General features: G+C 35.7%; 1 protein-coding gene across 1 annotated transcript in view; it reads right to left on the bottom strand.

Annotated features, from left to right (window-relative positions):
- The window catches only part of LOC129948984 (neural-cadherin), a 943,200-nt gene that overhangs the window by 865,733 nt on the left and 64,973 nt on the right, over window positions 1-12,494 (bottom strand). The window contains exon 2 of the mRNA XM_056060154.1: window positions 238-2,015. Coding sequence (XP_055916129.1) covers window positions 238-1,750 — 1,513 coding nt within the window. The 5' untranslated portion in view covers window positions 1,751-2,015. The remainder of the gene's footprint in view (window positions 1-237; window positions 2,016-12,494) is intronic.

A 12,494-nucleotide genomic window follows, 5' to 3' on the forward strand; every position in this document is an offset into this window, starting at 1 on the left:
CTCAACGCATGTCCAACGTTGGGCGCCACATTATTTATTTTGAAATTAAATGAGCCAAAACAGTCCTCAATCCTCATTAGGAACCTATAAACACATACATGAATACACAAATAAATGACCAACAAACTTAATATTTTGCCAGTATTTAACCAATAAAACCTAAAAATCTCCATGCCCCACGTTGGGCGCCACTTAATTTTATTCCTAAGTAAATATTTACAAAATATATAAACTTACCATTATGCCCAGTATTCGTTATGATGACCCAGAAGTCAATAGTCTTCTCTTGACCAAGCTCCTCATAGTCCCACTTCTTTTTCACTCGCACCGCTCCATTAGTTTCCACCGTTACCCATGGATTCTCGTCACGGATCTTAAACGTTTCCTTATCAGTTTCTTTCTCTAATTGGAACACAGACTTTCCCTCAGTATCGCCATCGGCTTCGGTGAATTCAATACGCTTAGTTGGACGGACCGCGCGCGTTACTCGCCTCTTATCGCGACGATGCGAATGTTGATTCACCGAATCATGTTCGAGATGTTGCATTATAAACGAAACCGGTTCCGGAGCAACAAATTCCACCAGTACCTTGGCAGGTCGAGCCGATGCCAAACTGGGATATCTCAAATCATGTGCCTCCACATCGAGCAGCAATTCCGTCTTCTCTGGCTCACTGGCCAACATCAATTCGCCGGTTTGTGGAACAATGATGACAATGTTGCTGGGTGCAACCAATCGATAGGCAATTTTATCGCCATCGCCATCTTTAGCTTCGACTTTGCCCAAAATCGTAAATCGTCGCCATGTTGTGGTCTGATTGCCATCCAAATCCAGGGTTTTCTCCCCCGCAACCGCAAACTTATACTCTTCGTTCACAAAAACTGGCCTATTATCGTTCTCATCGAGAATCGTAATCACAACTTTCGAAACCGTTTTATCGACTTCGTCCAGGTCGGAGGCTTGCACTGACAAATCGTAGTATTGTTTGGTTTCTCGGTCGAGTGGTTTTGCCGTAACTAGCCACACACCACTCTCTTCGTCGTTGTCAACCACAATGGTGTCCTTTAGATTGCCCTTAGAATGGTGTCGCTCCTGCAGGGCAAACGCATTATCTTCATTCCCGCCGATAATTGTGTATTTAATCTTCTGCGATTCGCGGTTCGAGAATGCCTGCATCAGGGGAATACCACGCACCCGAGTTCCCGCTGGACGATTTTCTCTCACTTCACCGGCTGCATCTAACATCGAGCCGGGAAATCGCAGCATATCCTTGCGGTGCATCACGAACAGCTGCAAATTATGCGTTGACGTTGAATTGGGCGTCTCTTCGACCACCACCAAATTAACTGGTCTATTAACAAGTGGCGATATATCCGAAGTTGTCATCACCACGCCATCATCCAGCACCGTGAAGAACTTAGAATAGTCCGTTTCTAGGAGATGATAGTTGCTGGCGTTGTTATTGTTGTTCTTAGAAATGGGCATGGTTTTGAATTTTTTAATACTAAATCCTGGATATGTATCGTGTGGCAGGACTAAGGACATATCGTTATTATGATGGCTGCTACTTAATGAGTTTTTTGGTAAATCGAAAGCGATACTGACGCTGAGGTTGCAACTACACACTAGAATAAAACACAATATGGCTAAAAAGCTTATTTTTTGATGTCGTGTCTTTTGAAAACTACCGTTCCCGACGACGCCCGCCACCATCACCACCGGTGTGGTGTCCGCGTACCGTGTCGCCATTTTGATAATGGGCGACAATTTATTTGATTTATTTTCAAATCGTTTTTGACGTTTTCTTTGTTTTTGTTTGTATTGTTTTCTAAATACCCGAATAAATTTTGACACAAAATTCAATTATAAATGTTTTGTTTATTCAAAGTTTATTTTTTGATAGTTTTTTTTTTTGTTTATTTCGAATAAAGCTGGAGTCAGTTCATTTTGATGATTTTGTTTTGTTGGGACATTTCCGTGTCCTGTTTCGTTTCAAACGATGTTAGAGCGTTATCTGAAAAGAGAAAGAATAATAAATAAGTTATTATTTTTGTGTATAATCAAAACTTTAAATATTTTGTAGTCACAATTTTGATGAAATTCATGAGATTTGCATTTATATTCCATAAAGAATATGTAAAGCATATCATTATTTCACGGATTTAGAAAATATGTATTGCGGTAATCATATGCAAATAAATAATATTGAAATAGAGGCAATAATAAACACCGGCGCGTGGGTGCGGTATTTGGAATTCCAATATATCGCAAAAATATTTATTCAAAAATTTATACATAATTCTGTTTCGCAAAAAAAAAATTGTTTGCAAGTTCAACGTAACTTTAGATGGAAACATAATGATTTTTAAGTAGAATGATGACGGGGGCTTGAAATTGTTTGTGAAACTAATTTCAAAAGTGTAATCAGGGTAAAATAAATACTGCGGCAATAATATGGACATATGTACATAATCGGTAGGTAGATTCAGATTTGAACATAAGGCGTCATATTTTTATACAAAAGCAAACAAAATTAAAATTCATTACAGCTATTTCCTTAGCAATAAACTTATAGATACATGTTAATATATTTTTAAAGATAATTGAAATTTTTTTCAAAAATAAGTCAAAATATTTTTGATAATTGAAATAATGACGTAAACTTAGTTGTTCAAAAACAAATCTTTACGAATTTTTCGCTACTTGAACGTGATAGAATTTTTTTTAAATTTAAATTCAAAAATTAAAGAAATTATGTGAATCAGTTTATCTAATCTAAATTTATAACGATATCAGATCTTTAGTGTTGTCCAATAGCGTTCCCTGAACATTACAAGCTGATAGCGGCCATATTATTAAAGCTTTATGTGTAAAATTGGCTGTTGTTCATTCTGTTTCACCAAATCACTAAGTTGTCTTTAATATCTACAAGTCTCCTCAGTAAAACGATTGTTTGTGACCGCTAAATAGGTGGCGAAGGGCGAGAAACTTTACTCGAACCGAAAACTCAATTTTTACAGTCACCATAATCTTCTATCAATGTCCTAAAACCCCCAGAACGTCAGTATTGAAAATCTATTAAAAATATCGCTACTGTCCATTACAGTGTATCAGATGTTTTCCATTTCGCGTTACTAAGAAGAACATGATCAGTTCTAGGCAACAACTTGACAGCAATACAAAACCATTCGAACTTCAACTAACCCAGAAACTGATTGTAAGCAATCAAAAATAACTTATTTCTGCTAACTTCGTTTATTTTGGAACTTGAAAACTGACCATAATCGTCCTTGAGAGATAACGATCACTTCTAGAAGAAAACTAAAGTTAATAAACAAAATTTTCGGAACAGGGGCGATAACAATACACAGAAATTTTAAGGGTCCAATTCAGTATCATCGGTACACATTTCCTTGAGAACGAAGTTAATCAGCACATGAACACCTCCACAGCAAGCGTGATAAGTAACAAGTAATTTGGCTTTAATCAGCTGTGATTTCAGTAGTGCTGCAACACGTTCCATGCAGTTAAAACTACTATTGGATGTTCGAAGACCAAATGTGTGTCATGTTTTGAAGAGGTTTTAACCGAAATGATAAATAAAACACCTAAGCGCCTACTTCACTCAAGTTTGTGCAAGAAGTTCCGAAGACTGGTATTCTAGTGGAGAATACACTAATGATCTTTTTCATTGTTCGGTACTCACAGAAGACTCAATACAGGAACATTAATTTAATATCAATAAGTGGCTCCATATTTTTTTATCGGATTATTCGGCCACAAAAATCAGATTTCACAGCAACCAACTTTTTGGCTTGAATACCTCTTTTTCATGCTCTTTACTAGAAGACGCCTAAAGTGAGTTACAGCTTAAAATAAGGACCCAAAAATTGAAGAGCAAAAATGGAAAAAATTTAATTTGATTGCATTTTAAAAAAAAATTGGAAAGGTAACTATATTCGGTTCCCTCTTTAATTGTCTCTACTTTACTTAAGTCTTCATACCTATTGCAGACGTGAAATTCCCCTTACGGGACACAGGTCCTACACTACTTTTATTTTCCATCATGTACTGTTTTGGAGTATACCTTAACTCTCTCCAACTCTTCCCCAGTCGTTTTTTTTTTATGTTAAACTTTACATTGCTAAGTACTTTAAGGCCGACCCACTTGGGTACTCTCCTGTGTGATTGCATTATACATGGCTCAAAATGCACCCATTGCCTTTTCGAAGCGTATGGCCAACCCACTGGTACATTCGTTTTCGTAAAATAGATCCTATGGATTTCAGCTTTGCTACTTTCGTCTTCGTATAATAGATCCTATGGATTTCAGCTTTGGAGATGCTACTGTTTACGTTAAACTCAGTTCCGCTAACCATACAGACATTGTTTTAAAAATATGGGATATCTTTTACCATTTCCACCGGTTATACAAAAGTATTGTCTTTGTTGAAATTATGGAAAGACCACTTCCCCAAATTATATAACGGCGATGACGAACCGAATTCCGCTGTAAGGGAGATAGAATCACTCAACCTAGGAGACGCAGATCAACAATTCCGTCTACCCAACCTCGACGAAATGAAGATAGCTATATCTAAAGAAGAAAGCATGCCCGAGGAGTGGAATCTCAGAATAGTGTGCCCGATACATAAGAAAGGAGACCCTCTTAACTGCGCCAACAACAGAGGCACCAGTCTCCTTAACATTGCGTATAAGATCCTCTCTGACGTATTATGTGAACGTCAACAACCTGATTGGTCCTTATCAGTGTGGCTTTAGACCATTAAAGTCCACTATCGACAGAATATTCACACTACGGAAGATCTTGGAAAAAACCCAGGGACTTCAAATCGATACCCACCATCTCTTTATCGATTTTAAAGCCGCGTGTGACAGCATCTATATGGAAGAGCTCTATAGAGCAATGTCTAGTTTTGGCATCCCTGTCAAACTTATCCGTTTGTGCAGAATGACGATGGAGAATGCACGCTGCTCTATCAAGGTCGGAAAAGATCTTACCGATGCATTTGATGTCAAAAAAGGTTTTAGACATGGCGATGCACTTCTTCAACATCGTTCTGGAAAGAATTGTGCAAAACTCAACCGTCAACACTAGAGGCACAATCTTCCAAAGGTCCATCCAATTACTCGGATACGCAGATGATATTGACATAATCGGAAGATCAAAGCTTGATGTCAGTGGAGCGTTTTTGAGCATTGCGACGGAAGCGAAGAAGATGGGTTTAGTGGTCAATGAGGGTAAGACCAAGTATATGCTGTCATCAAAAAATGACATTGAACAACGACGTCTGGAAGAAAATGTCACTACTTAAAGGTTTAACTTCGATGTAGTAAAGGACTTTGTCTACCTAGGCACCGCTATTAACACAGACAACGACACCAGCGTTGAAATCAAACGAAGAATAACTCTTGCAAATCGCTGCTTCTTTGGATTAAGAAGGCAATTGAGTAGAGAAGTCCTATCTCGAGCATCTAAAATCAGTATCTATAAGACACTCTTAATCCCGGTTCTTATTTATGGCGCTGAGGCCTGGACCCTTTCAAAGAAATATGAGAGCGTCTTAGGATGCTTTAAAGGAAAATTCTTCGAGTGATTTGTTGGTCCCACCTGCATAGATGGAGAAAGTATGAGAAGATATAACGACGAAATGTACGGGCTGTACAGCGGCACTGATACAGTTAACAGAATTAAAGTCCAACGGCTTAGATGGCTAGGTCATGTGGAGCGAATGGACATCAACGCTCTAGCCCGGAAGGTCTTCGAATCCGATCACTAGGGACGGCGCAGTAGAGGAAGACCGCGGCTCAGGTGGCACACCCAGGTGGCTGAAGACCTCAACAAACTTGGTGTGTGTGCTGGAGACTCATGTTGGTTGAGGCCCAGGTCCGCCCCATACTGAAGCGCCACCTTAAGTAAGTAATACAAAAAATATTGACTTGAATTGATGAGGAATTTCCAAGAGACAGTCTTGTAGTTTTTGCCAATTTTATCTTCAGCTCCACGATTTCTCCTAATCTTTCAACCCTTGTTTTCATTTAGTAGTGACCAATTATTCTATAAGAGAGTAAAAATACGTATCACCCAGATTTTACAAGCTAGATTACAGAGTCCATTGAACAGTACGTATTTTTTCACTACCAGAAACAGTGTTGGTGAAAGTATACAGCCTTGTTTGCCGCCACTAATCTAATTTCATATTCTTCTGACAACCTAACTTTATGAAAAATAAGACATTTTGATATATTTTATGAAGCCTTAAAAATAATAATCAATTATTCCGAGATGCCCCTCCTACGCAAAGCAACCAAACAAACTTTTTTTTGATACTGTCTAAAGCCTTCTCGAAATCGATAGACCACCGATGAACAACGTACATTATGTGGTGTCTACACTACACTGTCTATGTGGTTCACAAAGGAAGATTAAGGGAGGAACCCTGTCTTTTCGGCTTAGATATGTCTTCAAGGTGGTCTTTTATTGGCTCCATTACTTTTTTTGCTCTATCTTAACAACTGCAGTAATCTCCTTTAAATGGAAGCTTTATAATCATACATTTTTTCCATATTTCAGGAAAGCTCTCTGTTTTACAAGCTCACTTAATAAGCAAGCAGTACCTTGCTCGAAGTCGTTGGGCCTGTTCGTAGAAACTCTGTAGGAATGCCATCAAGTCCAATTGTCTTACAAAGTTTAATACCTTTCTAGTCCGTAAGAAATATCTCCTAACTTATTCTTACACAAAAGTCAGTCCAATAATGAACTACTTTAAATTAATTCAACAAATTGTGTGTCCTTTTTATTTAAAAAAAAAAAAGATTTGTATAAATTTATTTTTAAATGTCTTCGACGTTCGTTACTACTACTTTAAACAGAAATAAAAATCTAAAGAAAACGAATAACAAAATTAAATTATTTATAACCACAAAACATAAATATCTTAAACAACCTATTAACACCATTGAAAAATTATGGCCGATAACTATTTCTTGTGTCATAATGTCCAACAATGTTTAACCAAAAAAAAAAGCTACCTATTAACATAAGAAAAAGTTAAAACTTCAGCACACACCCTAAACAAAGGTTAACTGGGTATAAAGAATTGTAGAACCTAAAATTTAACCTATAATCCTACTGTAAGGCATATACTTTTGGTTTCTGAAGAAGCCGACAAAAATTTGTTGTGACCACTAATTAACAACAAAGGTGCCAAAAAAAAAGAAAACAAGACTTAATTCTAAACTTTTGGTTGCAACCTTTTAAAGGGATGCCTATATACCAAGTTGTATTGTAAATTTCATTGCCTTGAATCATCAACAGCTTCCAAATTCCGAGATGCAATCAGAGAAGTTCTAAAGAAAATGTAAATACTTCTCTATACCTATGTTTTATGGATGATGTAGGTAAAATGATGTTTTCTATTGTATTCATTGTCATGCTTATGAAGCGAGGCCAATAACCCTTTTCATTCGTGTAGAACATTTTTAAGTTGGTCAACAACAAACTAAGCACTTTAAGGGTCAAGTTATGGAGTCTTAAAAAAATCTGTAAAAAAACGAGACTTTCGTCTTTTAAGGGTTTAAAAATCAATTTTATCTCATATTTCACCCCTTAAAGAAGCTATCAGGGCAAAAACGTACAACCTTGTTCAACACTTAATTTTTGGCATTGTGCTGCTGTGTAACTTTACCTAAACTACCAAAAAAATGTCGCACACCTAAGGCGAACCTTTAAAATGTTCGTTTAGAGATCTTTAACCACTATTGTGCCTGCAATAGACGCACACGCCAAGAACAAAGTTACAAAAGACAAACATCGAACCCTAACACTGCTTTATATTGTGTAGACTGTTCAGGACAGGAACATTAAGGACACATTCCTTGATGATGTCTTCTTTATAGTTTTTTCTTTTTTTGTCTGGGTTTAACCCCTGAACTTTGTTTCGAATGTGGAAATAAGAAGCCCCTCAAAAGAATCATGACGACGACGATGACGACGGACAACCAGGAGGGTCTTCGAATGACGCCAAAACCGACAACGACGAAATGAGGATGACAATAGTTAGGTAAAGGACTTCCTTTCTCTCGAATTTTAAGTTTTATTTTCTGTATGTGTGTAGGTATGAGCATGATGATGCCTTGAACAATTCCATTATGCCACTCGCTGCGCTGCTGCGGTCGAGAAATGAGAACTTCTTCTTGATGAGACGCGACCACTAAAAGATCTTTGTTTGTATGTATAAAAGGTACAATGAACTCAAAGTCAAATATTTTTGGCATTCCTCCCGGAAAATTCAACCCTGATGCTGATGCTGATGTTGGATGCTTTATGCGCTAGACACAACGACCAGAGATATCAATTTGAAACATAAGGGGAAACATCAGCAGGACACACGGCACCATGACAGGGTGCAAAAAAGAACCCAGACTCAGACATGAAGAGATGATGCTGGTATGACATTAGGTAGGGATAATAAATACACACACACAGACCCATATAGGTATACTCATATACCCAATGAATGTCCATCCAATACAATGAAAGAATTTCAAATCCCTGTGGTGCAAGCAATCTGAATCCTGAACCATACCCATCAACGAACCTAAATATCGAGGTAGTGAGGGAGAGTCCATATTTTCATTACTTTTCCCATTCATTTGAGGGTTTTCCTGAAGGATTTCTGGTTTTATTTTTTTTGGTTGGTCCTGTTTTGTCTATGTCTCTTATTCTAGGGAAAAAAAGGTCCTTGTTGCTGGGTTGATGCAGATGCGCTACTACAAATGCAACGTCTGATGACCAGCACTCTCGCAGAATTGGTATGGTTAGTTTTAGTTTTTTAGTTGTTTTTTTTTGGAGGTATTGTTTTTGGAAAAACTGTAGCAGTTATTTTTTGAAGGAATAAAGATATTTCAACAGAACTTCAACAAGAAGAAGAAGAAAATGGTCGACGAAACGTTGAGTGGTTGTATTTTTTAAGCATTTTACTGTTGGCTAATTTTAAGGAGGATTTTCCACGAATTCATTATTTTATCCTTGTTGTTTTTTTTTTAATTTTTGTTAGTTTTTCTTTTTCACATTTTTGTATAAATAGAACTTTTCAAAATAAAATTAAGATTGAGAAGAGATTTTAAGTGGTTTTCATTGTCTGAAGTGAAGTTTTTAATTTTTTTTGTTGTTGATGTTGTTTAGTAAATTGAATAAGATAGTTTACAATTAAATGAGAAAGAAAATATAGTTTTATTTGATTTGAAATTAATTCAAAAATATTTGAATGACAATTTTAGTGAAGATTCATTTAAAGTTGTAGATATGCAAAATAGGAAAAGTTGGATGTTAAAGTTGTGAATTGGTTAAGGATATAAAAATGTTTCCATTAAAATGTTTTACTTAGATATTATACAAAATTTTTTTTTTCCAAGACAACTTAATGGATGCAGTTTATTTTATTCCAAAGGCGAAGGTTTGTCAGCAACAATTAAAAACTCCTCTTTATTAAAAATTCCACGTTTTAACCTGTAATTCCCTCACTTCTACGTTAAAGTTTTGAACCGATTTTCGAGCATTGGCAAAGATCTTAAATTTCTCGTGGATTAAAAAAAGCAAATTCTAAACGTCTTGAATTGCTGCGGCCAATTTTGGTGACTTGTTCAAATAATAATACCATCAAAAAAAAAACGCTGGTGTGCCTCAAGGCTCCCATTTGTTTCCGATACTATTTCTTATATTTTAAAAACGATTTCCTGTCTGACACTTCTAATCCCAAAAACAAAACTCTGGCTTTTTATGCTCATTTATAATTTAACATTCATATTCGAAAATATGGAAGTTCAACGGGAACATGTGATAAGCTCAATAAATTCCTAACTTCACAGCATTGTTCATTGAAAACTTAAAAACTCAATTGAGTCTACAATCGCATGGAGGAAACTGAACAATTTTTAAGTCTAGGTACATATGTATGTGTATCAGAAATCATCTTTGGTAGAGTGAGCACATATTTCAAGTCATCAAAAACGTTGCTAAGTGCTTAGATTTTCTCAGTCACAGAAGTTATTCGCGCTTTTCGATTTGGCTGTAATTTACAAAATCTTTATTTTTCCCTTGAACACAATTTTTAAGAGAGCCTATAAATAATAAGTTGCCATTGTCTAACTGAAACATTTATATCTCTTAAACAACGCCACAAGGATTCGTGCCTTTCATTATGATATCGCTATTTAAAAAAAAAGAAGAATGTTTTAGTGAAAAGCCTGTTGAATTTCGCCCCTCAAACAATTTAGCTGTAATACTCGTTTTTCTAGAAATGTTCATCGGTTTTCCCTGGAGTCTAATTTCGGACGTATTGTAATGTACAGAGATTCTTTTTGTGGTCGCACTTTACGAATGTGGAATACTTGCCTCAATATTTTCCACTTACTGCAATGTACAGACATTCTAAAACAATGTGCATCGTTATATTCTTTCTTTGATAAGTTAAGTCAAAACCACACGAAGCAGTGATAATTTTTGAAGATGGAGACTTTTTAACAATCGTTCTTGTACTTTTCGCTCCTCAAATGAAAGAATTCTGCTTAAAAGACATAGCCTCCGGAGTGTAAATGGGTCTAATTCCAGTTGTTCAATTAATAGGTTCGATCCATCTCTATGCCACCTGAAGTTTTATTTCACGAGTACTGCCTCTTGCGAGGTATTGACAAATTCTCCAAGAGTAATTCTTGCCATGAAAAGTGCTTTCTCAAATTTGCCGTTGGGATTAGGCTAAAAATTGCAGGTCACTTACATCCCTGACAACAGTACTCTCACAAAGGAATGGTTGAGAGTTTTAAGTCGCTAGGGCCTAGTCCCTACTACTCAACGGACTGTCGCGCCAATTTATTTTATAAGGTGAAATTGTCATCCAAAAAACTACACAAAGGAGTACAAATTTTTGAGAATGGAAGAATTTTCAACAATCATTCTTGAACTTTTCCAGTCAAAAATGCAACAATTCTGCTTATTATCATAGCTTCTGAAGTTCAAATGGTTCTCATCTCTAAAGAGTTGACAATGATTTTTCGACAAAAATGCTCACAACTTTTAAGAACTTTAACAGCCACTAATTGGTGTTGATCAATTTCTTCTAATTTTTAATACAAATTACGGTAGATTGATATTTTTGGAATATATTATTTCAAAAGTCGATAAAACCTTTATTTTTGTCAAACCATCGCGATACAGGACCAATATTATCAGTAACCAAATACTGTTATTAATCCAGCCACTGAAGTGTAGATAGGTTTCATCCCTGCATGATTTTTTGACAAAAATGCTGCCCACTTTCAAGTTCCCAATCAGCAAAGAAATGTTATTGCTGTTGATCAATTTCTTCTTATTTCTTATACGATATTTTATCTTTTTTACTATCCGTAATTCCAAAGGTTGACTAAAAATGAACATAACATGGATTTTTGCCAGCACTACACGATATACGAGCAATATTATCAGTGAAAAAGTTTCTTCGAAGCCCTCGAAGCGTCAATGAGTTTCATCCATGAAGAGTTGACGATGATTTTTCGATGAAAATGCTGACAACTTTCAAGAACTTAAACAGCCACGAATTGATGTTGATCAATTTCTTCTAATTTCTTATACGATATTTTGTCTTTTTTATTATTCGTAATTCCAAAGGTTGACTAGAAATGTACTGTACATAACATGGATTTTTGCCAACACTACACGATATACGAGCAATATTATTAGTGAAAAAGTTCTTCCTATTAAGATCAAGAATTGACGATGATTTTTCGACGAAAATGCTGAAAACTTTCAAGAATTTAAACAGCCACAAATTGTTGTTGATCAATTTCTTCTAATTTTCAACACAAAATACGGTATTTTGTCATTTTTGGAATACCTTGTTTAAAAAGTAGACGCGAAAAATACAAAACCTTGATTATTGTCAAACCTACGCAATATTATCAATAACCAAATACTGTTATTAATCTAGACTCTGAAGTATAAAAAGGTTTCATCCCTGAATGATTTTTGTTAGACAATAAAGCTGACTTCTTTCAAGAACTTAATCAGCGAAAAAATGTTATTGCTCTTGATCAATATCTTTTAATTTTATAGGTATACGATATATGATATTTTGTCAGGTTTGAAATCCGTTAATCCAAGTGGTTGCTAGAAATATACAAAACATAGGTTTTTGTCAACATTACTCAATACAGGGAAATATTAGCAGTACAAAAGTTCTTGCTTATTAACCTACATTTCGAAGAGTAAATGAGTTTCATTTCTGAAGAATTGACGATGTTTTTTCGACGAGATTTTGAACAGCGAAGAAGTGTAATTGCTGGTTATTAATTTCTTCTGATTACTTATGCAGAAACTAAAAACCAAATCAGCAAAAACTGTTTATCAATTTCTTCTAATTTTTTAATCAAACTACTTTTTTGTAATTTTTGGAATACTTAATTCTAGAGGTAAATG

Source organism: Eupeodes corollae, chromosome 3, assembly GCF_945859685.1.
Source record: "Eupeodes corollae chromosome 3, idEupCoro1.1, whole genome shotgun sequence".
NCBI lineage: Eukaryota > Metazoa > Arthropoda > Insecta > Diptera > Syrphidae > Eupeodes > Eupeodes corollae.